Genomic DNA, 22,866 nt, shown 5'->3' with positions numbered 1-22,866 from the left:
AGCATGTCGTATATACAAACACGTCTAAAATCAAGATCCCCTCGATTCATCTTCTCGTACGAACTTCTCGTATCATTTATTTCTCCTTGGTTCGGTCCTGTCCTTGTAACTATCTTTTTTTTTTGAATTTTTACTTAAAATGGCTCATGGTTTGTCCGTTTTGTTAAATTTATCCTATGTTTTTTTTATCAAATCTATCCCATGATTTACTTTTTGCATCAAATCTATCCCGGCGTTATCTTTTCCGTTAACATCTAACGGCTGTGCTGACGTGGCACGTGGAGAGATAGTGGGCCACACTTGCCACGTAGGCGCCACGTCAACACGGCCGTTAGATGTCGACGGAAAAAATAACGCCGGGATAAATTTGATGCAAAAAGTAAACCATAGGATAGATTTGATAAAAAAAAGTATAGAATAAATTTGACAAAACGGACAAACCATAAGTCATTTTAAGTAAATATTTTTTTTTTCCAAAATGGTAAGTACGGTCATGATTGTCCCTAACGACAAACAGTAAACATAATTTTTAATTAAAATATAATCATAAGATTACAAATGCTCTGATCATGGGCTTAGATTCCGATGCGCCCCTCTGTCCGTCCGGTTTGCAGCTTAGAGGTGCGTCAAACTGAATTGGTCGGGAATTTTTTTTACTTTTTTTTTTACAAAGATTAGTATTATTTTTTCATTCCTTCATCGTCGTCATGTCACCTTCAAGTTTCAATCTTTCTTTCGCTGATTCGACGGGAACGAACGTGGAGCTCAGTTTAATCTCCATTAATGGCGTTTCGTCCTCGTGACCATTACCTTCCTCTTTCCGTAGATACCAATCCCCCACCCTCAACCCAACCTCAACTGCCCTCATCCGACTCTCCCCCCAGTTCAACCCACCATTGCCCCCCACCTGTCTCCCCCCCCCCCCCCCCCCTCTCTCTCTCTCTCTCTCTAGCCTCACTCTCTCAATCTCCAGAGAATTGCTTTTCCCTGTTTCATAAATCCTTCTTCTTCTTTCTTCTTCCATAGGCAACCCGCAGGGAAGCTTTTTCAATTCTAGCTGTTGCAGAAATCTGCCACCTTTGGCTTCATTGCTGCCACCCCCGGAGAAGGTCCCTTTCCCTCTGCTCTCTGCCAAGAAACGAAGCTTCTTCTCCCCTCCTCTGTTCCATAAATCCCCTTCCACAGTAGTAAGCCATTGACACAGTCCATTCCTCCACCACCCTCTTAGATCCCCTTCTTCCTCTGTTTCCGTTCCTTCTCCTCTGAAGCCTTTTCCAATGGCGGATCTGCAGCCGGATCAGACCGTCTACCTCCACGGCGACCTCGACCTTCTTATCATAGAAGCCTGCAACCTCCCTAACATGGACGTCTTCTCCAGCCGCCTCCGCAGCTGTGTCACGGCTTGCGGCGCTTGCGCCCCGACCGCCGCCCAGCCGAGTGCCGCCGCAGGGGATGCCGGGGAGCTGGACTCCGGGCACCGCCCGAAGATCATCACCAGCGACCCCTATGTCACCGTCGTGGTCCCGCAGGCCACCGTGGCCCGGACCCGCGTCCTCAAGAACTCGAGGAACCCCAAGTGGAACCAGCGGTTCCATATCCCCTTAGCCCACCCCGTTGTCGACCTTGAGTTCCAGGTGAAGGACGATGACGTCTTCGGTTCGGAGGTCATTGGGACGGCGAAAATATCGGCAGCCGAAATTGCAAAGGACCAGACCATCGAGGGCTGGTACCGCCTCACCGGCTCCTACTGCAAGCCCAACACTAAAATTAGTCTCAAGATGACCTTCACTTCAGTGGACAAAAACCCGATTTACCAACGCGGGATCGCAGGGCAGCCCGAGAAACGAGGCGTTACCGACACCTACTTCCCTCTTCGGAAGGGCGGCCATGTGACCCTGTACCAGGACGCCCACGTCCCTGACGGGCTGTTGCCCGAAATCGAATTGGACGGCGGGAAGGTATTCAGGCACGAGAAGTGCTGGGAAGACATCTGCTATGCAATCTCCGAGGCTCATCATTTGATATACATTGTTGGCTGGTCTGTGTTCCATAAGATTCGGCTCGTCAGAGAGCCCACCCGCCCTCTCCCTCGAGGCGGGAACTTGAACCTCGGGGAGCTCCTCAAGTATAAATCTGAGGAAGGGGTTCGGGTCTTGCTGCTCGTCTGGGACGACAAGACATCGCATAACAAGTATTTTATCAACACGGTGAGTGCTCCTTTAGGTGATGTGTGATATGAGTGAGTTTATATATTTATGCAGTTTTCTCTGATCTTGTGAATAGTCTAATTCGGTGGACAAAATGAAGTGGAAGTCAATTGTTCTTTATCTTACTTTTGAAGTATTTATCTATGCGTCTGTAATCCATTATTCAAGCAGGACGAATAAGTGCAGGACCTGATCCAAGAGCAATACTTAATAGTTACTTTAATTTGCTTAGGATAATGCACAACGTAAATGGCCAATTATTAGTCTATGTGTTGCCTACTTGCCTTTGTTTAATAAGTTGTGCAACTTCTATTTTTTTTATTTGTTTAAAGGGGTCTGCTTGTTATCCTACTGTTTAGAGGCTGAACTCAAAGTTGGATGTCGATGCAGGAAGGGGTGATGCAGACCCATGATGAAGAGACCCGGAAGTTCTTCAAGCATTCGTCTGTAAACTGTGTGCTGGCCCCACGTTACGCTAGCAGTAAGATTGGCATTCTGAAACAACAGGCAGGATATTTTCTTTGTTATCCAGCATTTTCCTTTTTTGATGCTTTGTATTTTTGTAGTTATTCAAATTCCCCTTGGATTGATATTTTCAAATGCTTGTGCTGCAAGTGGCCTAGCAATGACTCTCTCTTGGAATACATTTTGTGATGGATGATTTGCATTTCTCTGATTCATGAGAATAGCTAGCTTGCATTGCATGATGGATCTTTGACATCTGTGAGAAAATGCTTCCCCAGCATTTTTGTTTGTAAATAATCTATTGGAAGGGTTTCCTTAACTTCTTTTTAAAGTTGATTTTGTTTGTTGGTGTTATCTGATGGTTTTGCTAAAACAGATCCTGTTCTTGGCTTCTTGGAAATTCTTGCTCCCGGTGCTGTGTTTTGATTCGGAGTGATTTCATAAACCTAAGAGAGTTTTGTGTTTTGTTCAGGTTGTTGGGACAATGTTTACCCACCACCAAAAATGTGTCCTTGTTGACACGCAAGCAACAGGTAATAATAGGAAGATTACAGCATTTATTGGAGGCATCGATCTCTGTGACGGTCGATACGACACGCCCGAGCACAGGCTGTTCCGAGACTTGGACACAATATTTAAGGACGATTTTCATAATCCTACATTTCCTGTGAGTAAACAATGCTCACCAACTATATTATATTATATTTCCATCTACACAGAGAGACATAAGCGCACACAAAAACACATACGCATGTACACACATATATATGTATGTATACGCACAATTTGATTGATTGTTTTATTTTCGTTTACGCTTACACTGTGAGTTGTCAGTTTTGCTGGGAGACAAACTTGTCTGATTAAAGGAGTCTTTTCTTGCAATGGAGTTGTAATCTTTTCTTGCAATGGAGTTGTAATCTTTTCTTGCAATGGAGTTGTAACAGCAACTTTTAAAAGTTGCATGTGCTTTGAAATTGTTCCAACTTCAGCTCTTCATCTGTTTTAAGTGAAAAGAAGGTGTTTGCCTCTAAGGATTCTTGATGAGCTTTAGTACTGATTTTGTTTCTAATCCGTGACATGTTGCCATTCTGTGCTGAGCTAATAGATTGCAAATATTGAGCATTCAATAGAAGAAATTCTATCAGGGCTGCCATTTTTCAATAGTTTTGAAGGGTGGTATTGAGTTTACTGGCTGGAATGTCTTCTCTGGAAAAATTGTGATAATTAGTCAGTTGTGTTTTGTAAGATAATGTCAGGCTTTGTTTTCATCTGCTTCGGTGAACTGAAACATATTTTTTCTAAGAGGATGGCTTTGCAGGAACGCCTTTTAGACTCATTTTAGTCTCCTGTTTGATGACATGCAGAGTAGCTAATTTTTACTGTACCGTGCCAATCATGTTTTTGGGTTGCCTCATGTTATATTTGGATTTAGTTACTTTCTCTTGGGTCGGAGTTGTGTTACTGCATTGTATCAACAGTTTGCATTGTTGTTGTCAGTGGAACAATTACTTTCAGGCTAATCTTGAAGTTAGTCTTCTTTTGCACTTTTTTGTTATGGGTCTTAGCAACTTTAAGCACTCTCTGTTTCATGATTCAGCCTGGATCAAAGGCTCCCAGACAACCTTGGCATGACCTCCACTGCAGGATTGATGGAAACGCTGCCTATGATGTCCTCATAAACTTTGAGCAGCGCTGGCGTAAAGCTACTCGATGGAAGGAATTCAGCCTTTTCTTCAAAGGAAAAACTCAATGGCATGATGATTCCTTGATCAAGATAGAGCGAATTTCTTGGTTTTTAAGCCCTTTCCCCCCCGAGTCACCTGGTCGTGGAACGGTGTCTTCCTTCTCGAAGGAAAAGGAAGAACGTATTACAAAAGTCCCCAAGGATAATCCCCTGCTCTATGTGTCAAGGGAAGAAGATCCAGAGAACTGGCATGTTCAGGTTGGAGGATAGATTGCTGTCTTTCCTTTTGTTATTATTAATTTGGAGAGGACCTCATAAATAGCTACCCTCGGCTAATTAATGTTCGACGAGCTTATGGAACCGAGTGAATAGTGAGTGTCTTCACAGCTCAAAAACACTCTTATGGGCAACTGCATCATGGCAAATGAAGGGTAGTGAATGGAGAAAACCTGTATTAAGGATTTTTTTACCTATTTGCTAACATTTTTTTCCTTGCCAAATTCTACTTCTGTAGGTTTTTCGGTCTATTGACTCGGGATCAGTGAAGGGTTTTCCAACAAAAAATAAATCTTTGGCTGAATCACAGGTTTGTAGGAAATATATGTTCATTTTTTTTCCCTCTACATTTTTTTTTCGTTCTTGCCGTTAGTGCAAAGGTAAAATTTCAGAGATTAGAATCCAGACAGGACTGCGCACTCTCACTAGTAAAACCACAGATAAGCCTTTTCAGTCTGGTATGATGCTCAGAGTTGTTAAGAGCTTGGAAATGCTATAGACCAATTTGAACCTTGCTAAACTTGGCTATTATGTTAGAAAGTCCAATCTGCAGTAGTATGATAACGTAATTGGGCATGGACAAGATTGGACTCAGGTCTTAAAGATGGAATATGAGTTCCTTGGCAAAATTGAACATAGGCTGTTGGACGTATTTGTGAAGGATATTAGCTTCGCGATGACATGATGCTTCATTAGCAGTTCAACCATTGTGGAACCAGTGAATTATTAAACACTTTCATGTACGGTTTGATGATTATCATTTTTTGAGAGGCTGGTCAGTGTTACAAATGACAACCAGATGTCATTGATTTGCTTTGTATGTTTTGTTGCAGCATCTTATAGTTGCGAAGAATATCCTAATAGATGGAAGCATCCAAACTGCGTATATTCAGGCAATCAGATCTGCCCAGCATTTTATATATATTGAAAATCAATATTTTCTCGGATCATCATATGGGTGGCCTTCATACAAAAATGCAGGTGAATTTCTTGATTTTATGCTGATGCCACGTTTTCCTCCCCCCCTCCCCCTCTTCTTTGTCCTCTGTTTCTACTTCCGTTATTAAATTTGAATTTTTCAGACTTATATTTTGCCTGTCATTGGATGATTCTGATATGGGTGAATTATATGGTCCAAGCAGGTGCTGATAATCTTATTCCAATGGAAATAGCTCTGAAAATAGCTAGCAAAATTAGGGCGAATGAGAGATTCGCAGCATATATCATTATTCCGATGTGGCCTGAGGGTGATCCGAAAACTGCTACTGTCCAAGAAATTCTTTATTGGCAGGTCTGTTAGAAGATAATAATCACTCATATTATATGCGCGGTGCGCCCTTACCATTTTTGAGCAAAGTGATTCCCAACATAGAAACATTGCTTGTGTATGATCAACACTGTTGTATTGGTCTATTGTAACAAGCAGGAGATTCATGCTGGAACTGTGTCTTAAAAAAATTCTCCAGGATAGATCAATCACAGCAGTTGATTTTAATGCATTCCGTGCAATCGGCCAACGATGCAACTGATTTGATCTTAAGGCATCATTTTTAAACTTGATATGGGCACAGTTTGAAATTCAAAGAGAGGACTTGCACCTGCATTGTCCAGGAGAGTCCTTTACAAAGTTGACTATGCAAAAGACATCTTCAATAAGCTGAGTTTGGTTACGTATATATTTTCTGGTACTTTTTTTCTTCTAACTATTCCTTGATTTGTTATTCGATCTTTCAGAGTCAGACCATGCAAATGATGTATGGAGTGGTTGCAGAGGAACTTAAGAGGTCGGAACATCAGGATCTTCATCCTCAAGATTTCTTGAACTTCTATTGCCTTGGTAAAAGGGAGGAAATTCCCAATGACTCGTCAAACGATGCCAATGGCGCTGCGGTAACCATTCTATTGATTTTTTTTCTTTTAAGCCTCTCTTTAAAGTGTTGGTGAAGTAGCTCCAGGGGCTCGTTTGTTATACTAGCACAGAATTTAGACGGCCAGTTGTTGTTTGGGACGAATAATATAGTGTTATAACCCAAAAGATTCATATAAGAAGTATAAGTAACAAACTAAACAAGTAGAAGGAGAGTGGAGAGTGGGATTACAGAACAGAAAGAATAGAAGAGAGGAGAGGAGAAAGAAAATGCATGGAGATTGGAGAGCGTAACAAAAGAGTGCGATGATATTCTGAATTTCATTATCTTTTTTATCAGTATTAGACAGGATGGTCTAATTATGGGTTCGTGGGTCCAGTTGAATCGGGTTGGCCGTTGTTGCATCAGGGTTCATGTTTTCAGCTAAGGGCTCTAGGGGTCTAATTCCTTGTTTAAATTATATAAGAAAAATTAGAAAGAGACCTATATAAAAAATAATGAACTGATTTGTTCAGGCCTTTTCTTGTGTGAGATGGACTGGTCGTTTGGTTTCTATTTGCAATGTGCATTGTTGTCTGTCGCCCAAGAACCGAAGTGGATTGATGGCTCATTTTAGGTTAAACTTCATCGCAATTGCGTTCTGCTTCTGATAATTATGTTTCTTACAGCATCATAGTGATTTGTGGATTGGCCTATTCCTCAGCCCTCACAGCTGCTATTTGTCTAATAAATTCCCTATTGATGCAGCAATCCCACTAAGTCTAATTAGATGTCAAACCAATTAGTGGCACACTGCTGATTTTACATTCCAAGGATTTATATGGCATATATTATCAGGTGACAGAAGCATATAAATCTCGGCGGTTCATGATTTACGTACATGCCAAGGGAATGATAGTCGATGACGAGTATGTTATATTGGGATCAGCAAACATTAACCAGAGGTCCTTGGCGGGTACTAAAGATACAGAGATCGCAATGGGAGCATATCAGCCGCACCATTCTTGGGCCAAGAAGAGGAGGCATCCCCGTGGTCAGGTTGTTCACTTTCTGACTTTTCTTTTGTAGAACTCGACAGTTTGGGTCTTTTTGTTGTTTTTCTATCTGGGCGATTCCTTTTAGAGCTCACTGTAGGCTAATGAGCGGCCGATTAATGAATGGGTCATGGTAAGTCTAGCTGTCTCCTTTAAGACAATGTAGGCAGTCTCACCACAACAAACGAGGACTTGGGTCCGTTAAAAATTTTTAGCAGCAACCAGTGTACCATCTTGAGTTTGTTGCATTTTCCAATTCATAATCTGTAAGTTTTTCCACACCAGTTTCGTGGGTGGCCTAACTCAGCCTTCTCCATTTCTTTTTCCTGCGTGGCGCCAGGTATATGGGTACAGAATGTCATTGTGGGCCGAGCATCTCGGGCACATTGAGGACTGCTTTGAGGAGCCCAAGAGCCTCGAGTGTGTGAGGAAGGTGAATGAGATGGCAGACAGCAACTGGAGGGACTTTGCAGCTGAGAATTTCACCCCGCTCCAGGGCCACCTTCTCAAGTATCCCATGAAGGTTGAACAGGATGGTACGGTCGGACCTTTACGTGAAAATGAGTGCTTCCCCGATACCGGCGGTAAAGTTCTAGGTACCCATTCCACTGCACTTCCCGATGTCCTCACCACGTAGGAGGATATAGCAGGATTTCACCAAAATACTTCTTCACAGCGTACTCAGGAGACGTGTTTCCACTTTTTAGGATTTGTATTTGTTCCGTTTTGTTGTAACAGTGATATCATCCCATCCTCGTGCCATGAGAGTAGACTCCGATCTGGGGTGAGGGTTTGTGCATAAAAAATGTTGTACAGTGATTGAAAATAGGTTTCGACCTTTTGGCTCGTGTGTGTAGTTATTTAACTCCATCGTAGCTTGTTAAGCTGTCCATTGTGATTTTATTGAATGTCGCCGAACATAGCTGTTTTGTATCTGCAAATCATATACGAGTTTACTAAGTATGGGGCAAGAAAGCCGTGAATTTGATGAACGAGTGTTTAGCAATTCGTATTGCCTCTCTGTTTTTTTTTTTTTTTAGTGGGTTGTATTGTCTTTCTCAGTATAACTGGTGCTAGTAGTCTGCCTCGAACCATTGTCTTAGCCTATAGTGTGGCAACGAACCGCAACCTCGATCATGCCATGGTACCTTTTGTCCTCAATTTTTCTTATATTGTCTTTGCTTTTATCATTTAGCTAAATATTCTAGGTTAATAAACTCGTACGAATCATTGAAAATACGAGTCCCGTGACGACTAAGCAATCCCTGCACTTACGTTGTTATCATTTTATGATCATCGATCCGTGCCCTCAGTTTATGATTAATTATACAGATAAAATGGATCGAATTTATAAATGTATTTTTCCTCCACAATTGCAGTGTAAACAACTCTCGGACAAGTTTAAGCTTAAATGATGTCTGTTCTTATGTCATGTCAGCTACATAAAATGATCTTTATGAGAAATTTTTGTTTCATTGATCTATGCTTCATCATTCATGAACTGTCTCGTTATTCGATTTTGATCATTATGAGCTGCGACAAAGTTCAGGGGCATGATTTAAATTAAAGTGAAGTGCAAGGACGCGATTTCAAATTACGGGGGCAGTTTTTGCTGCGTAAACGGATAAAACCATAAAAGACTGCCGACTCGCCGCAGAGCAGAGCAGCCGGTCTTTAATAAGAAGAACGCCAACGATTCCTCCGTCGAAAATTTACAGGAGCTGTTCTTCGCTCGAACCTTTGATCATGAATATCAGTGGTACTCTTCTCACCTTCTTAGGGCTCCTAAATTCTCCATTTTTGGAATTGTTAGTTATCATTGAGCCCTTAGTTTTGGATGCTCGCGTATGTTTTTCTTGGGTCGCAGTTGGTGTTGCACTTGGCCCGTTCGATGAAATGCGCGAACCATTCTGACCATTCCAAGATTCGAGTTTGTCTTCCGAATGTTGTTGGGTACTCATAAGCACGTAGTATCTTTATGTATGGGATAAATGGGTGGCAAAGTTTTGATAGGTGCTTTGATTAGTTGGTTGCGCACTTGAGTCTGCTAAGCGGAAGAGCCCTCTGGAGCTCCTCTTTTCTTGGTAAACTTATTTGTTTTCTATTAGGGACGATGTGTTGGGCATTGCCGAGGTCCTTTTGGCCGAACCAACAAAAGATATTGCTTTTAGAACCCGTTTCTGAAGTATTTTTGTAAAATGGTTTCCAGCTTATTATCTTCTTTTACATTTTTAATCCATATCGTGTTTTCAAGGAGGGGTCTTCCACTTATGGAAATGGTTGATGAAGTAGTGGTATGGTGGAAGTGTTTTTCAAAAGTATCGGAAATCGGTTTCCAAAAACTAGTTTCTACAGACATCTTTTTGAGGAAATTTCAGCAAAGCGTCTGAACTACCTAACAAGTTTGTCCTTTTTTACCAAAGTCAGAAACCTCTACCCAGGGACCCCTTTAATTTTTCCAATTTTACCGAGAAAACGAGCTTTTCTTATCACTGATCAGTTTTTGCTTTACCTTGTGCAAACTGTGGATTGGTCCTGTATTTTTTGTCAAGTCCATAGTCTGCTTATTAGTACTGCCAGAACAAAGATCTGTCATGTTTGTTATTTTTAGCTGTACTATGGTTGTCTCCCATTATTTTCGTAACTTGGCACATTAATAAAGCGACTTGTCTTTGGTTGGTTTTTCTTATGATGCTATCGTCATTGTGCAGGTCAGGCGTGACAGCCCCGTTAGGAATAAAATAGTTCAATGCATTGCGTTTCTTCTTTGTGAATCATTCAGTTTCAGAAACAAAGTGAAACATCATGTCAGTACCAAACTTGCTGAATCCCCAGATCCGAAGACCATTCTCTTTCCCTCCATCTTCGATTCTTTCTTCCACCACCTCTTACAAGCTTCCACTTCTTAAAACACCCAAATTCCGCGGAAAAGTTTGTTGCCTATCAAATTCTTCCCAAACCTCAGTTTCCCAGCAAAATTATTTTCTCGAGGAAGAGCATGTAATCGGGGACTGTCTTGTGTTTGAAGATGGGATCTTTGAAGATCCGTATCTCCATAGGCAAACAAACTATGAAAGTCACGTGTCAGATAAACCCAATAAAAAGAAGTTGAATGAAGTTGAACCTCAGAATTTGGTGCCAGACGACTGGAGAGAGGTGCAAGCAGAGCTAAATATCAGCAAGAAAGACAAACGAAAGATTGCCCAGGAGTTGGAATTTGGTCGCAGAGTGGAGAAGAGAAAACAGGGATATGCGCCTTTAAGGAGTGTCAGCTTGGAAGAATACAAGGCGTACAGAGAGGCTAAGTTGGCACAGTTGAAACCGGTTGTGCTTGATAATCCCACTAGTTTCACTGGGAAAGAGGATGATAAGGAAGATTCTGAAGGAGAAAAAAGAGAGTCTGAAAGGGTGGTGCCAAAGAATCCCAGAAGGGCAGTTTATGGAAGGGGGTTGGAGGATGTAACTGAGTTCTTCAATAGTGGGAACTATGAGCCTGGCGGTAGAAGTGTTGAAGGTAATTCCCTGTCAATAGGAAGTGTCAACCATGTTCATTTTTTATAACTCAATTGATTAATCTTTAGGTTCAGGTCAAACTTGTAGAGTATCAGTATGCATCCTCGTATCTTTTCAGTTACATATGAATTCAGCCAAGACATTCCTAGCATGTCTCAGCTTTGTCTCAATGTTATCATTCAGTTAAATTATTTTCTATATCAATATATTTTCCTGATGAAGTTTTTTGTTCAATTTGTGGTATAAACTTACAAAGAAATAAATTCGAAATTTCTTGATTTTTATTGTGAATAGGATACTGAAAGTCAGGTTTTGACTTCTTAATGGTTGATGCATAAATGAGTGAACTAATAGGTCCGGGGAAACTATTCACAAAAGAGGAAAAGATGTTGCTAAATAAGCGGGTTCCAGACCTAGCCGCTGCCTCTTCTGTAAGTCCATCATGAGGCCATGTTACCTTTTGTTTAGAATGATTTATTCTAGTATCGATCTATATTTGATTGATCTGCTTGCTTGCTGATGCCTTCTTGGAACATTACCCAATATCGGACTGGTGGGTGCATGGGTCTATTGGGGTTAAGTGGGTCCTCCTGCTTATCCAGGTGTCACATAAAATTATATATGAAGAAACATATTATGAAAATTCTGGCTGGTTCATGCTGGATCGTGGATGAGCTTTTGGGTTGCAGTTCCTACCTGCTTTTGCATATATTGGTCTCAGACAGAAAACAAAGCTGGTTTCTGAACTGTCCGGTCTGGTCTGGCTGACAACATACTTGGAACTTGGAGATGATATTCTGGTGAATTTTTTGCAGGACAAATGGCTACCTCTACACACTCTTGCTGCATCAGGAGAATTTTATCTTGTAGATGCTTTGCTAAAGCATGATGTAGACATCAATTCAGTAGATAAGGTAGTTAATGCAGTTATCATTCTCAGTTCTCAAGTTCTGGTTTTTCATTCATTTGAAGCCATTCGTTCACACATGTTTTTCTTCTTCCTGCAGGATTGCTCGACTGCACTTCACAAAGCAATCATTGGTAAAAAGCAGGCAATTACCAACTATTTATTAAGAGAATCTGCTGACCCACTTGTTCGGGATAAGGTGAGTAGAAGCTAGCCTACTAGTTCATGGCTTTTAGTCAATATATAGTCATATAAATGAGACAATCCCATCAGTATAGGGGTTACAGGACACTCTTTAGAGGTTCGACTCTCTCGTCTTCCCTTTAATTCTCAGTTTGACCATGCAAATGGGCCTTTGAGGGGCCCGCTTAACTGTATCTATACATTCGTAGTGTCCACGGACCCAAAGTTAGTATCATATTCAGTCCTTTGTCATTTAAAGACAAGAAAAGAAAAATAAATGGAAAAGAGAATAGGCGGTGGTTGGTGATTGAAGGATTTCCATGCGTCTCCATTAAATCGTGACCTTTGTTCACTATGTTAGACGTCACTATCCTAATCTATACAAAGTCTGATCATAACCACCAAGATCAGATTGTTGCTAAATTTTGATACTCGGAGTCTCAGGCACAGTCTTTGGAAGTTTTATAGATAATTTTATCCACAAATGCAGGATGGTGCGACCTTGCTACACTATGCAGTGCAAACAGCTTCAAGTCAGGCGATTAAGATTCTTCTTTTGTACAATGTAGACATAAACCTCCAGGACAATGTAAGGTTCCATACTTAAATTTGGTGCTATGAATTTCCTAATTCGCTGCATGCCATATGAATGTTAGACATATTCCCATTTGATTTCATTTCTTTAGGATGGATGGACTCCGCTGCATCTGGCTGTTCAGACAAGAAGAACTGATATTGTGAGGCTCTTGTTAATCAAAGGAGCTGATAGGACGATAAGGAACCAGGTAAAGAACTCTCCACAAGTTCTGATTCCACCCGTACATGTACATGAATGGAGATAAATTTTCTTGGAATTCTGTCCGCTGGTCTTATAGAGTGTAAACCGTCAGACTGAATGGGATGGACTCAGCTGGAATAGTTGTGAGCTGTACCATTCCCAGTCCACTAGTGGTCTGAACCAATTTGAGCTGTGAACCGGTGGAGGGTGGTATGAACTCTGTGAAATTACGATAGTAAGAACAGCTAGTTCTAGCAGTCCTGCCGATTCCCGCTTGTTATTGGGCTACTCTGGTTTTGAAGTATCTTTAGAATTGATAGGCTTCTGGTTCGTAATTCAATTGGTTGAACCTGCTTGTCCAATCCGACATCTAAAAGTACTACTCTGAACTAGTATGAGCCCAAACATCGGTTCCTTTTGCAAGGAAGCTGGCCAAAATTTGTGTTTAATGTGAGAAGATTGATCAGCCGTAATGATAGAATATATAAGTGGCTCAGCCACTCTAACAAACCTAGCCTGGAGGACATGTTTGCCAAGAATTTCAATCCCTGACCGTGGTGGTTCGAGAAACATTCCGCTTTTCAAAGCACACTTAATTGCTAAATCTTATGATCTAGTGGGGATTACATTTCCGTTGCTTCGCAGGATGGTTTGACTCCACTGGAGCTATGCCTGTACTCGGGTCGGGATTCAAGGACTTACGAGCTCATCAAACTTCTGAAGCAGCTTCCAGGGTCACGATAAAGGTTTGATCTACATTCGGGAAAGAGAAGCAGATAGAAGCTAGACTACTCTGTGGTATTGAAACTAATTTGGGTTTGCTCCTTAAGATCCAAAACCTGCCATGGTCAGTGTATTTACACTTTTTTGATGGTTTATTTATAATCTCTACATAATTCATGTAATGGTTACTAATTACTACAAATGTATTAATTAATTACAAAGAAATAATGGTTGGCATCATATTTTGGGATTGGAGGAGGCAATGGACATATATAGGTGGAAAATTAAAAACAATGAAAGAATTATTTTTCGAAAAATGGAAGGTTTAATCACATGAAATTACTTTTTTTTTTTTCATGGCATCGTATTAGGAATATGTTTCGAATTTTCTCGATAACTCCATGTACACAAAATAATATTTTCAACTTTTCCGTCTTACATTAGCATATCGTGCTGGAAGACCACTCGGGGGCGTGCATATAAGCGGTGGCCATGGTTCTCTAAAGAACTTAGTTTTCGCACTCAATTCTTTGCTTACAAATATGCTAATTTTGAGATTCATCGGAAATCCACTCTTCGACGGTTCTCATAATTTCATTTAAAAATTCTAATAATTAATAAAAGAGAATGTAGTTTTATAACGAATTTTGAATTAGAAATTCTAGTATCTGCGAATGCTGTTTGGCTAGCTTTCCCTAAAAGAAGAAATTGATAATTCGCCAATTATGGAAATGATTTTTTTAAATAATTTGGGATCAAAATATATTTATTCATTCATTTATTTATTTCGTTATCACACAGAAGCCAAAAGGCGTAAAAAAATAAAAAATAAAAAATAAAAAAAAGAAATCCTATTCTCTTCCTATCGATCATCGAACACTCCCTAAAAAATCTTTCGGAATGATAAAAAAAGAATTTACAAAGAAAAATATTCGAAACGACATTTCTTGTCTGCGCATTCAATTCATGCCTGTTCCCTTTACGTACTCAACCACCACCTCCTCCCTCCTCCCTCCTCCCTCCTCCATTTCCTTGACGGAGAGTCACTCTCTCATCGGAATCCCCGCCGGAAGCTGTAGGATGATCGGCGTCGGTGCTCCATTCTCCGGGCGCACAGCCCTACGCTTCCCAGCCGCCGCTGACCAGCCGAGCGGGAGCCGGTCGGTCGCCTGCAGTCCGGCCTGCTTCTCTGGCTTCCCGCCTTCGGCTCGACTGTGCCAGCGGAAGAAGCTGCGGTGTGGGTTCCGTTCGATCCTCATTTCGTGCAAGTCGTCGTCCCGGGGGAGCTCCGGCGGCAGATCGGTCGGCTCTGATGACGGCAGCGATGGGGACTACCTCCCGGCGTCTCTGCTGCTTGCAGGTCTGTCAATTGTGCCTCTTTGCTATATGTGGATGCGAGTGATGGGAGTTTTGCTTGCATTGTTGTGTCTATTTTTTTGGAGGAGAATTTCAGGATCATCGTTGAACTAACTGATGGAGTAGGAACTGGAGGTTAGCCACTGAGGCTGAGCGGATTAGGCCGGCAGTTTGGTCCGAAGAGTTGGAAAGGAAGCTTCTTTGATTGATTCTACTTCATCTTCTTCGAGCCGATTAAGCTCAAAATGCGTCTCACTATGTTATAGGAATTTGACGTTGGATCTTGTATTGAAAAAAAGGGTAATTTCCATGTGACGGGAAGTTGCTTTGCTTCAAACACAGTAGCTCCAGATGATTCGTATCAGTTTCTTTCTGAGTCCATATCCATGGCATTATGCTGGTTTTCCGTTGAATTATCAGTCACTTTTAGGATCCTTTGCCAAGACACACTTTTCCTCTGATTTTGATCTTAGCTTATGATTTTCGTGCAACGCTGGATGCTTTTCCAATGCAGAGACTGTGTCTCACTACTGCATGCTGCAGCAAGGATACGAAGAAGAAGTAAAATGGCTGATCGCACGTCAATTTCACCCTTTCTCTATGCAAGTGAAGGGACCGAGAGCAGATTCTGGTTTAATTAGCCAGGATTTCCTTCGTCGTTTTCCTAATCCAACAATTTTTCTTAAAATCACTTGTGATGGGGACTTTGTTCTGCCGATTATTGTAGGTAAACAAATGACGATTATATGTATTGCATCAATGTTGCCTGTCTTTTTTTGCACTGGAATTTCTAGAGATACATGATCGAGTTAAAATGTCTTCATCCTCCAGGGGAATATTCCATTGAAAAGCTCATTGATGCCCATCGGGGAGATGATAATCGGGTAACTCATTGTTTTCATCTACGCCTAATCGGTTTCGCTTTTCTTCCTTTATGTTCAATTTGGATGCCATATCTGACAAAAAATGTACTCTCTTGCAGAATTGTCCGGACCAGTTTCAGTTTGTGAAGAGCCTTCCGGAAAAATTTGGTTACAAAGTATGAAAATAATTTCCCTAATTGCTATTCATGTTGATGCTGGTCTATTTTCTGCTAGGCCTTTTTTTGCGGATCATATATCTTCTGTAGTTACATGCATGTGTACGTGTAATCAGCAAATGCTTGCAGAGCCTTTAAGATAATAGAAAGAGAGAGGGAGTGGAAGACGATGAATTATTTTTTTCGTTGCGCTGTTTCCAATCTTAGTTAGTGCATAAGGAGCTTCCTTGTTTATTTTTTCTGATTCAATCTTCTCGGGTTCTTCTATTCTTAATTTTGTTAGTTAATTTACATGAAAAGGTGAGACCTTTATGCAAAATTTGTCTGCAAGATGCTTTATCACCTTTTATGTGTGAAACAAATGAAGTTCCTGGCTTGAAATTTAGTGCCTTAAGATACTATGAAATAAGATTGATTTCACTGATCCTTTCAGAGGTACCTTTATAGACAGATGAGTTAGTGTTCTGGCTAAAATGTACAGTAGTTTTTCAACTCAACATGTTGTGGCATAAAAAGGGTATCAAAGATTACGGAATTCAATGATGCTTGAGCTAGATGACACTGCAAATATCTTAAGCAGAAAAAAGATTAATGGTTGAGAATTCCAGAGTGATTAAACAGAAGTTTATATTAATTTCGTGCCTTGACTTTGAGAAACTTTGTGGTGCTCAAGCCTTCATATCGCCTTTTATGGTGATTTCCTTCATTTGTTTCTGTGGTCATTAACTTGTTTGGCTCTTGGTGATTGATTTAGATGATTAAATAACTCACTTTTGTCATTTCTGTCTCTCCCTTTTCCAGATAGAGATGGTCAGGATTACAGAAAGGGTGGTCAATACTTACTTTGCCAGATTGTATTTCAGCAAGGTTGGCATGAGCTTGCTTACCCTATTGTGTACTTTTTTCGACAGAGTGATAAGAGTTCAAAAGATGTATTTTTGATCATACAAGGTTGTTTTATGCAGCCTGGGGAAACTGAGTTATTTAGTGTAGATGCCCGTCCGTCAGATGCCATAAATGTAGCATACAGATGCCAGGTATTTTTTTTTCTTAGCTGGTGGCAGTGGCTTTTCCTCGCTAATTTACTTGGTGAAGAAGAGCTTTGGATCTGATAATAAATGCCAATGAATGGAGTGTTTCTATCAGAATTGCATTAGCTCTTGCTGCTGCTGTGCAGACTTAAGTATTTTCTTCTTTTCTAAGTAAATGAACAAGTCTGCTCCATATGAGTTGAGAAATGCAGAAATGCGCTTGGCAAAAATTTTCAGATTACTTATTAAATTTTAAAGTGGAGCTCTGGGCATATTACTGGTGGTTGGACTTACCTTTAAAACGATAAAAAATGATCTAGCTTAGCACTGGATCCATCAGCTATTTTATTACATGTTCATCATCTAGGTCATTCAATACATAGTTTTGGAAACTTTGAGGCAGGCTTTTGTGATAATGCTGTTCTCTTCTCGAATATAGTGTTCTTTCCAATAATTAATTCGAGGTTGTCTCGTACAGGTGCCGGTATATGTCAATAAGCAGATTGTCCTAACCGATGCTATTAGGATTGGCTATGGCGCAGACAGATCACGTGATGCGAGACCTGTTTATGATGTCTCACTTGACAGGTACTTTGTATCGGCACGATAAGTGGACTGTCTTCCTTATGCTTTGGTCATACTCTGCCTTATCTAAACTTGATTCGTGCCTTACCAGTGCTGCAGAAGGACCTGATATACTTGTTGAGGAACTTGATCTCGTGAAAAGTATGAATTTAGCCATCAAAGAGGAAAGATACATCGATGCAGGTATTTTTAGCTAGTCCAGGAAATCATCGTCATCCTTTTCCCGATAAAATATTGCTAGTGTCTAGTGTCATGCTGCAAACCTACTTACACCTCCGAGGTCCACGTAGTGAATGATCCCCTATGGTGCCTTGTTACAATTTTTAGGCTTTGACACTCTTATGTAATTGATTATTATTCATGCAGCCATGTGGAGGGATAAGTTAAGGAAGCTTCGCAAATCAAAGACGTGATCATCTGCCCAAAGTTAAGGTACACTCATTCATTGCCGTTCCTAATCAGTTGTAACATTTGAAAAATAGACGACTTATAGAATTTGGTTAAACCAATTGAAAATAAAGACAAATTTAGAGGATCGATTTTGATGAGCATCGAATATGAAAAATAGTTGATAGACCGGTAATGTTACCTCATGCTTCCCTGTTGGTGCAATGACAATAGTTAGCATCTCATTTGGCAGAAGTGCTAAAGCAATCTTCCCTTGGTTTTGCTTTTAGGCTCCGCCCATGAACATTAGGAACGATGACATGCATCTCTATATTGGCCCACCTGGCACAGTTGGCTCTATTGGTTCCAATTCTCTCGATGTACCTAGCCCGGATGCTGACATTGTTATATGTATACAGGGGGGTTTGCGATTACTTACAATATCCTGGTGAGCGGTTGAATGTCCACTCACGAAATGTACAGATTTAGGTAATAGTTAACAGTTTGTACAGTCGTAACTCCAATGACACGATCGCCTGTTCCTCATGCAAGAGCATCGGTTTGTACTTGGACACTTTTCTATGTATCCAGCCAAACCTAAAACCTGTGGTAAATGAAGTATGTATATTTTTCTTGCGTTTTTTGCTCTCGTTCCATGACTCTTGAGAATTACTTAAATGTACAGAGCTGTATATATACTACTTACACATAAAATTGAGTTACATATTTTGTATATAATATATAATGAGAAACTTTTACAACTGTGATTCATATTTGTTATTTCCCAAGCCACATAACCAAGAGGATAAGTACACGAAATGTTATGGCAAAGGGCGGTGCTGATCCAGTCATAACCTGCCCTAGAGATTGGAGCGAATGTAGGCGTTCGTGTCGGACCTCTTGAGACCGCGCCCTGATTGATGATATTTAGACGAGACAGCGGCAGATGGAAGGAAACCTTGGAGGCATCTGGAGTCTTACTTGCAACCTCTCTCCATCCCCCCAAAGTGCGTAGGCTTCCTCCCCATGGACGGCATTGTCCCCGATCTCAAGCTCCTCCTCAGCCATCCTCAGGTTCACAATACGGCTTATCAGAATACAGATGAGGCTCGTGAACAGGACGTTCCACGCGGTGATGAAGGCCACCCCAATCAGCTGGTTCCTCAGCTGGGTAAACCCCTCGGAGGGCCTTCCCTGTAGTAGGCTGTAAAGTAGACCGGGGTTGTAGGTGCCCTCGCCGTACAGAATGTCTAGGAGGTGAGGCTTGGCCAGGATGCCGGACATTAGTCCCCCTAGGGTTCCAGCCACGGCATGGGTGTGGAAGACAGCCAGCGTATCATCAACCTTCTGGAAGAAGGCGTATCTCCGGTGCAGGACCATCATAGTGTACCACGGGATCGAACCGGACATGGTTCCCATCAACATTGCTGCCCACGACTCAACGACTCCTGTTTACGCATGAAATCTAGTTGAAATATATAGAGGATTAACAGTTTTCTCCCGTAAAGAATGAAGTCTATGTACAAGACGTAAAAGCTGGTGAAACCTGCGGCTGGAGTGATGCAGACGAGGCCGGTGATCATCCCCTGGACAGCTCCGATCACAGAGCTCTTCTCGTAGAAGATCATGTCCATGGCGAGCCACACGAAGAGGCTAGTGGCAGTGCAGAGGTGGGTGTTGAGGATGGCCAGTGAAGTTGTGAGGCCAGCTGAGAATGGTGCGCCGCCGTTGAAACCCGTCCAACCCATCCACAGGAACCCGGCTCCTCCCAGCACTTGAATTATGTTGTTCGGTGGGGAGTTCTGCCTATCGTGCGAGTGCCTTGGGCCGACCTATGATTATATAATCTGATCATACACATACTAACATCTAATGTGTATCTTGCTGCATAAACTGAAATATATATGTTACGTGCGTACCCAGTAAGCAGCAGTGAATCCGGCAACACCGGAGGAAAGATGGATCACGAAACCGCCGGCGTAATCGATGATGTTGATCCCAAATTTCTGGAACCCTTTCTGGCTCCAGACAGTGTAAGCCCCAACAGTATAGGAGAACGTCACCCAGAGCGGCACGAACCACATCCACGCATAGAAGCTCATCCTCCCGAGGAGCGACCCAGCCAGTAGTATCACTGTGATCGCGGCAAAGGCGAACTGGAAGTAGACGAAGTCTGCCACAGGTATCTTGTAGGAGACCTGCTGATCGAGCAAGGCCTTCTCGGAGAGGGCCAACCCTGGTTTGCCGAGGATGTGGGTGAGCTCATCAGTCCCGAAGGACATGTGGTGGGCCCAAAGGACCCAGCAGAGGAGGACGGCTGCGAAGGCGTAGAGCGCCATGAAGGCGGAGTTGATGGCCCACTTCTTCTTCACCATGCTGCCGTAGAGGATCACGAGCCCGGGGACGCTCTGGAGGCCCACCATGGTGGCGGCGGTCAGCTGCCATCCGCTGTCTGCCTTGCTGTGCCACGGCGGAGTCGAATTATCGAGAGCGAGGCCTGCCGGGAAGACAAAGCCGGTTTGGTTCTCGGCCATGGAATATCGACCGAAAGGGAAAGATTCGGAAATTGTGGAATGCTATAGATCGGGGCTGCTTTTGTGGGACATGACTTGAACTGAGGATGTTCTGGCCATTGGAATAATCAAAGGAGGTTTTGGATGCTCTAACATTCTTTGCTGTCGATAGCTACTGGCAGCTTAAGAAATAGAAGATTCATCAATATTCGTCAATTCTAAGGTCTCTCAAGATGCATCGTCTCTTTTGTCTCATACCGCTTTGTGATCTTGACATATGCATATATATATATATATATATATATATATATAAATTATACATGTCAGCACTCTGTCTTGGCAATATAGCACTCGTGTCCAGTCCATTACATATAAATTCCCTAAAATTCTATGATACATCCATTTCAATTTGATTGGCACACGACGGAATTGGGACCACAAGTCAGTCCATTCCGTGTTACCGATTTAAAAAAAAAAGAAGAAAAGTGATGGTATGTAATACATGCATGGATGTCAGACAATCGCATTCAAGAAAAGGCATACACGCGCGTAGATCCCTTAAAGATTTGTACTAATTTCATTATATCTCTATTTCACACATGTTCATTAATTTTGTCTACCCCGACCGCATGTAAGGTGTCACGTTAAATTACAAGTAACTTCTTATATAGTGGTGATTATGTCCCTGTTTTGCATCATCTGAAAAAAAGTCCATCGTCACCCATTTTGCAAGTAATGCGTGATTGTTCAACAATGTAATGATATTTAGTAAGTTATTTCGTGTTTTGTAATGTGATATGTAAAAATAGTGAGTCACTTGGTAGTATAACAATTCACATTCTTAATAGCAAAGATTACTTATCATTTTCACGTACGTCGATAGTTGCATTACAAAATTAATGGTTGATATTGATCTTCATACTTCCCTCATAGACAATGCTTGTAAGCAAGGCATATGACATACAGGGAAGGCCTAACACATGAAAGACCTAATACATGAACATGCACGGTTGTATTCGTGTCTATCGATTGATGAAAATCCGCAAATTCTGACGATTACGAGTAAATTCTAAAAGTTGGGTTGAAAAAAAAAAACCGAATCAAAAGTAGTAATTAGAAACCATTCCTCATATATAATAGACTCCATACCATGGGGCTTGGGGAGAATCAAAGCGTTTTGCAAGGATTTTTTTATTTTATTTTTTAGGATCCGGTTGTCTGGATTTTGCCTGACTAATCCTTAGGACCTTGTGAACCCCAGACGGCGCATGGAGCAGGTAATCGCGCCAAAGACAATCCGGCGTGATTCCAATTCAGGAGGTTTTGAACCCGTGATTGAGTGAATATATGATCTCTTCTTTAACCACTAGGTCAAATCTCTTGGAGTTTATACATGATTCTAACTTGATGACCCTTCAACACTAGTCTCTACCTAAAAATTTCACGCTTTGGGCTAAGCAGAAAAGGCCAACTTGAAGCCTAAGCACCATACTAGTAATTTCATATTGATCCAAAGGTTTGAGGGGATAGAATGGGATGAGTTTTATAGAATGAAAATATAACAAATTTGGAAGAAAAATGGTAGTTTTTGTGTTGATATACACATGATGAAATAGGAATACAATTATAACTTTATATCTATTTAAAAAAAATTGAATTTTCATCTTTTTTGTTTTGTTGCTTAAATTTGTTGAATTAGTGGAACGGACGTTCATTAACTTTTTTGAAGGAATGCTTATTTCCATTAAGATGAAGACAAGTGATTATTCTGTTAACGGAATGCTCATTTAGACTTTTATAAATTATAAGTACTATAACTATATAATGAAATGGAACGGAAGGAGAGTTACTGGTTCCATTCCATTCCCTTTCACTCTATCCTGCTAAATGTACATGACCTAATAGAAGCCTTGATTTGGATTTCGGAACTGCGAATTCGACCCAAAATCATGACAACCAAACAAGAGAATCAATTCATATATCTCTCATGGGGCTAAATTGATAGATTAGATAAGATTAGTTCCATTCTCAATAATCTTAGAACAAAAAATTCCATTAATCCAAGAGGGTATAGCTAGAGCGATGGGGTATGGTTTCGTCTGATAATTAAGAGATTTCAAGTTCGACATTTTCTTTTTATTGTACTAGGCCTTCGAACCTCTCTTATAATAAAAAAAAATCCATTATGCATAAGTAATTGCATTTTATCTATTATATTCACTTAAAAGCTCAAGCTAATAAGCGGTTATACCCAAGCTGTGTATTAACTCTTGGATTTTCCTCTTATCTTCTTTTCCGATGTGAGATTTATCCTATT

At 41.2% G+C, this 22,866-nt stretch overlaps 4 protein-coding genes across 7 annotated transcripts; 3 read left to right on the top strand and 1 right to left on the bottom strand.

The window, feature by feature from the left end:
• Positions 1-662: 662 nt before the first annotated feature.
• On the top strand, positions 663-8,526 carry LOC116210607 (phospholipase D delta). Of its 2 annotated transcripts, XM_031544528.1 has the most exons (10): positions 713-2,207; positions 2,598-2,714; positions 3,145-3,339; positions 4,270-4,614; positions 4,871-4,942; positions 5,466-5,613; positions 5,775-5,923; positions 6,367-6,522; positions 7,338-7,538; positions 7,875-8,526. In XM_031544528.1, exons 1-10 carry the CDS (start codon positions 1,278-1,280, stop codon positions 8,169-8,171), a joined length of 2,610 nt encoding a protein of 869 aa, XP_031400388.1. In that variant the 5' UTR covers positions 713-1,277; the 3' UTR covers positions 8,172-8,526. The 2 variants fall into 2 exon arrangements, with proteins under 2 accessions (XP_031400389.1, XP_031400388.1); XM_031544529.1 differs by lacking the exon at positions 7,875-8,526 and having other exon boundaries at positions 663-2,207; positions 7,248-7,374.
• Positions 8,527-9,139: 613 nt separating this feature from the next.
• On the top strand, positions 9,140-13,888 carry LOC116210598 (ankyrin repeat domain-containing protein, chloroplastic). Of its 2 annotated transcripts, none has more exons than XM_031544516.1 (8): positions 9,140-9,293; positions 10,246-11,048; positions 11,402-11,478; positions 11,863-11,961; positions 12,055-12,153; positions 12,628-12,726; positions 12,824-12,922; positions 13,561-13,888. In XM_031544516.1, exons 2-8 carry the CDS (start codon positions 10,340-10,342, stop codon positions 13,657-13,659), a joined length of 1,281 nt encoding a protein of 426 aa, XP_031400376.1. In that variant the 5' UTR covers positions 9,140-9,293; positions 10,246-10,339; the 3' UTR covers positions 13,660-13,888. The 2 variants fall into 2 exon arrangements, with proteins under 2 accessions (XP_031400376.1, XP_031400377.1); XM_031544517.1 differs by having other exon boundaries at positions 9,153-9,293; positions 10,251-11,048.
• A 673-nt stretch (positions 13,889-14,561) lies between these two features.
• LOC116210599 (bifunctional nuclease 2) lies at positions 14,562-18,683 on the top strand. Of its 2 annotated transcripts, none has more exons than XM_031544518.1 (10): positions 14,562-14,998; positions 15,509-15,721; positions 15,826-15,878; positions 15,977-16,033; positions 16,835-16,900; positions 16,999-17,070; positions 17,543-17,652; positions 17,741-17,832; positions 18,016-18,081; positions 18,327-18,683. In XM_031544518.1, the coding sequence occupies exons 1-9, from the start codon at positions 14,605-14,607 to the stop codon at positions 18,060-18,062; spliced, it is 1,104 nt and encodes a 367-aa protein (XP_031400378.1). In that variant the 5' UTR covers positions 14,562-14,604; the 3' UTR covers positions 18,063-18,081; positions 18,327-18,683. The 2 variants fall into 2 exon arrangements, with proteins under 2 accessions (XP_031400378.1, XP_031400379.1); XM_031544519.1 differs by having other exon boundaries at positions 14,563-14,998; positions 18,456-18,683.
• A 67-nt stretch (positions 18,684-18,750) lies between these two features.
• LOC116210597 (ammonium transporter 3 member 3-like) lies at positions 18,751-20,765 on the bottom strand. Its single transcript, XM_031544514.1, has 3 exons — positions 19,956-20,765; positions 19,583-19,868; positions 18,751-19,484 (listed from the first exon to the last, which is right to left on the bottom strand). Exons 1-3 carry the CDS (start codon positions 20,568-20,570, stop codon positions 18,964-18,966), a joined length of 1,422 nt encoding a protein of 473 aa, XP_031400374.1. The 5' UTR covers positions 20,571-20,765; the 3' UTR covers positions 18,751-18,963.
• Positions 20,766-22,866: the final 2,101 nt, after the last annotated feature.

This window comes from Punica granatum, chromosome 6 (genome assembly GCF_007655135.1).
Source record: "Punica granatum isolate Tunisia-2019 chromosome 6, ASM765513v2, whole genome shotgun sequence".
NCBI classification, from domain to species: domain Eukaryota; kingdom Viridiplantae; phylum Streptophyta; class Magnoliopsida; order Myrtales; family Lythraceae; genus Punica; species Punica granatum.
The sequence above is the reverse complement of the archived record's forward strand: the minus strand, read 5'-3'. Positions and strand labels throughout refer to the sequence as shown.

Coding starts and splice junctions, on each gene's coding strand:
- LOC116210607 (XM_031544528.1), top strand. CDS start 1,278: ATGGCGGATCTGCAGCCGGATCAGACCGTCTACCTCCACGGCGACCTC. Junction 3,340..4,269: donor TTCATAATCCTACATTTCCT/GTGAGTAAACAA, acceptor TTCATGATTCAG/CCTGGATCAAAGGCTCCCAG. Junction 4,615..4,870: donor CAGAGAACTGGCATGTTCAG/GTTGGAGGATAG, acceptor CTACTTCTGTAG/GTTTTTCGGTCTATTGACTC.
- LOC116210598 (XM_031544516.1), top strand. CDS start 10,340: ATGTCAGTACCAAACTTGCTGAATCCCCAGATCCGAAGACCATTCTCT. Junction 11,049..11,401: donor TGGCGGTAGAAGTGTTGAAG/GTAATTCCCTGT, acceptor GTGAACTAATAG/GTCCGGGGAAACTATTCACA. Junction 12,154..12,627: donor ACCCACTTGTTCGGGATAAG/GTGAGTAGAAGC, acceptor CCACAAATGCAG/GATGGTGCGACCTTGCTACA.
- LOC116210599 (XM_031544518.1), top strand. CDS start 14,605: ATGCCTGTTCCCTTTACGTACTCAACCACCACCTCCTCCCTCCTCCCT. Junction 16,901..16,998: donor CCAGATTGTATTTCAGCAAG/GTTGGCATGAGC, acceptor TGTTTTATGCAG/CCTGGGGAAACTGAGTTATT. Junction 17,833..18,015: donor GGAAAGATACATCGATGCAG/GTATTTTTAGCT, acceptor TTATTCATGCAG/CCATGTGGAGGGATAAGTTA.
- LOC116210597 (XM_031544514.1), bottom strand. CDS start 20,570: ATGGCCGAGAACCAAACCGGCTTTGTCTTCCCGGCAGGCCTCGCTCTC. Junction 19,869..19,955: donor GATTCACTGCTGCTTACTGG/GTACGCACGTAA, acceptor ATATAATCATAG/GTCGGCCCAAGGCACTCGCA. Junction 19,485..19,582: donor CTGCATCACTCCAGCCGCAG/GTTTCACCAGCT, acceptor ATGCGTAAACAG/GAGTCGTTGAGTCGTGGGCA.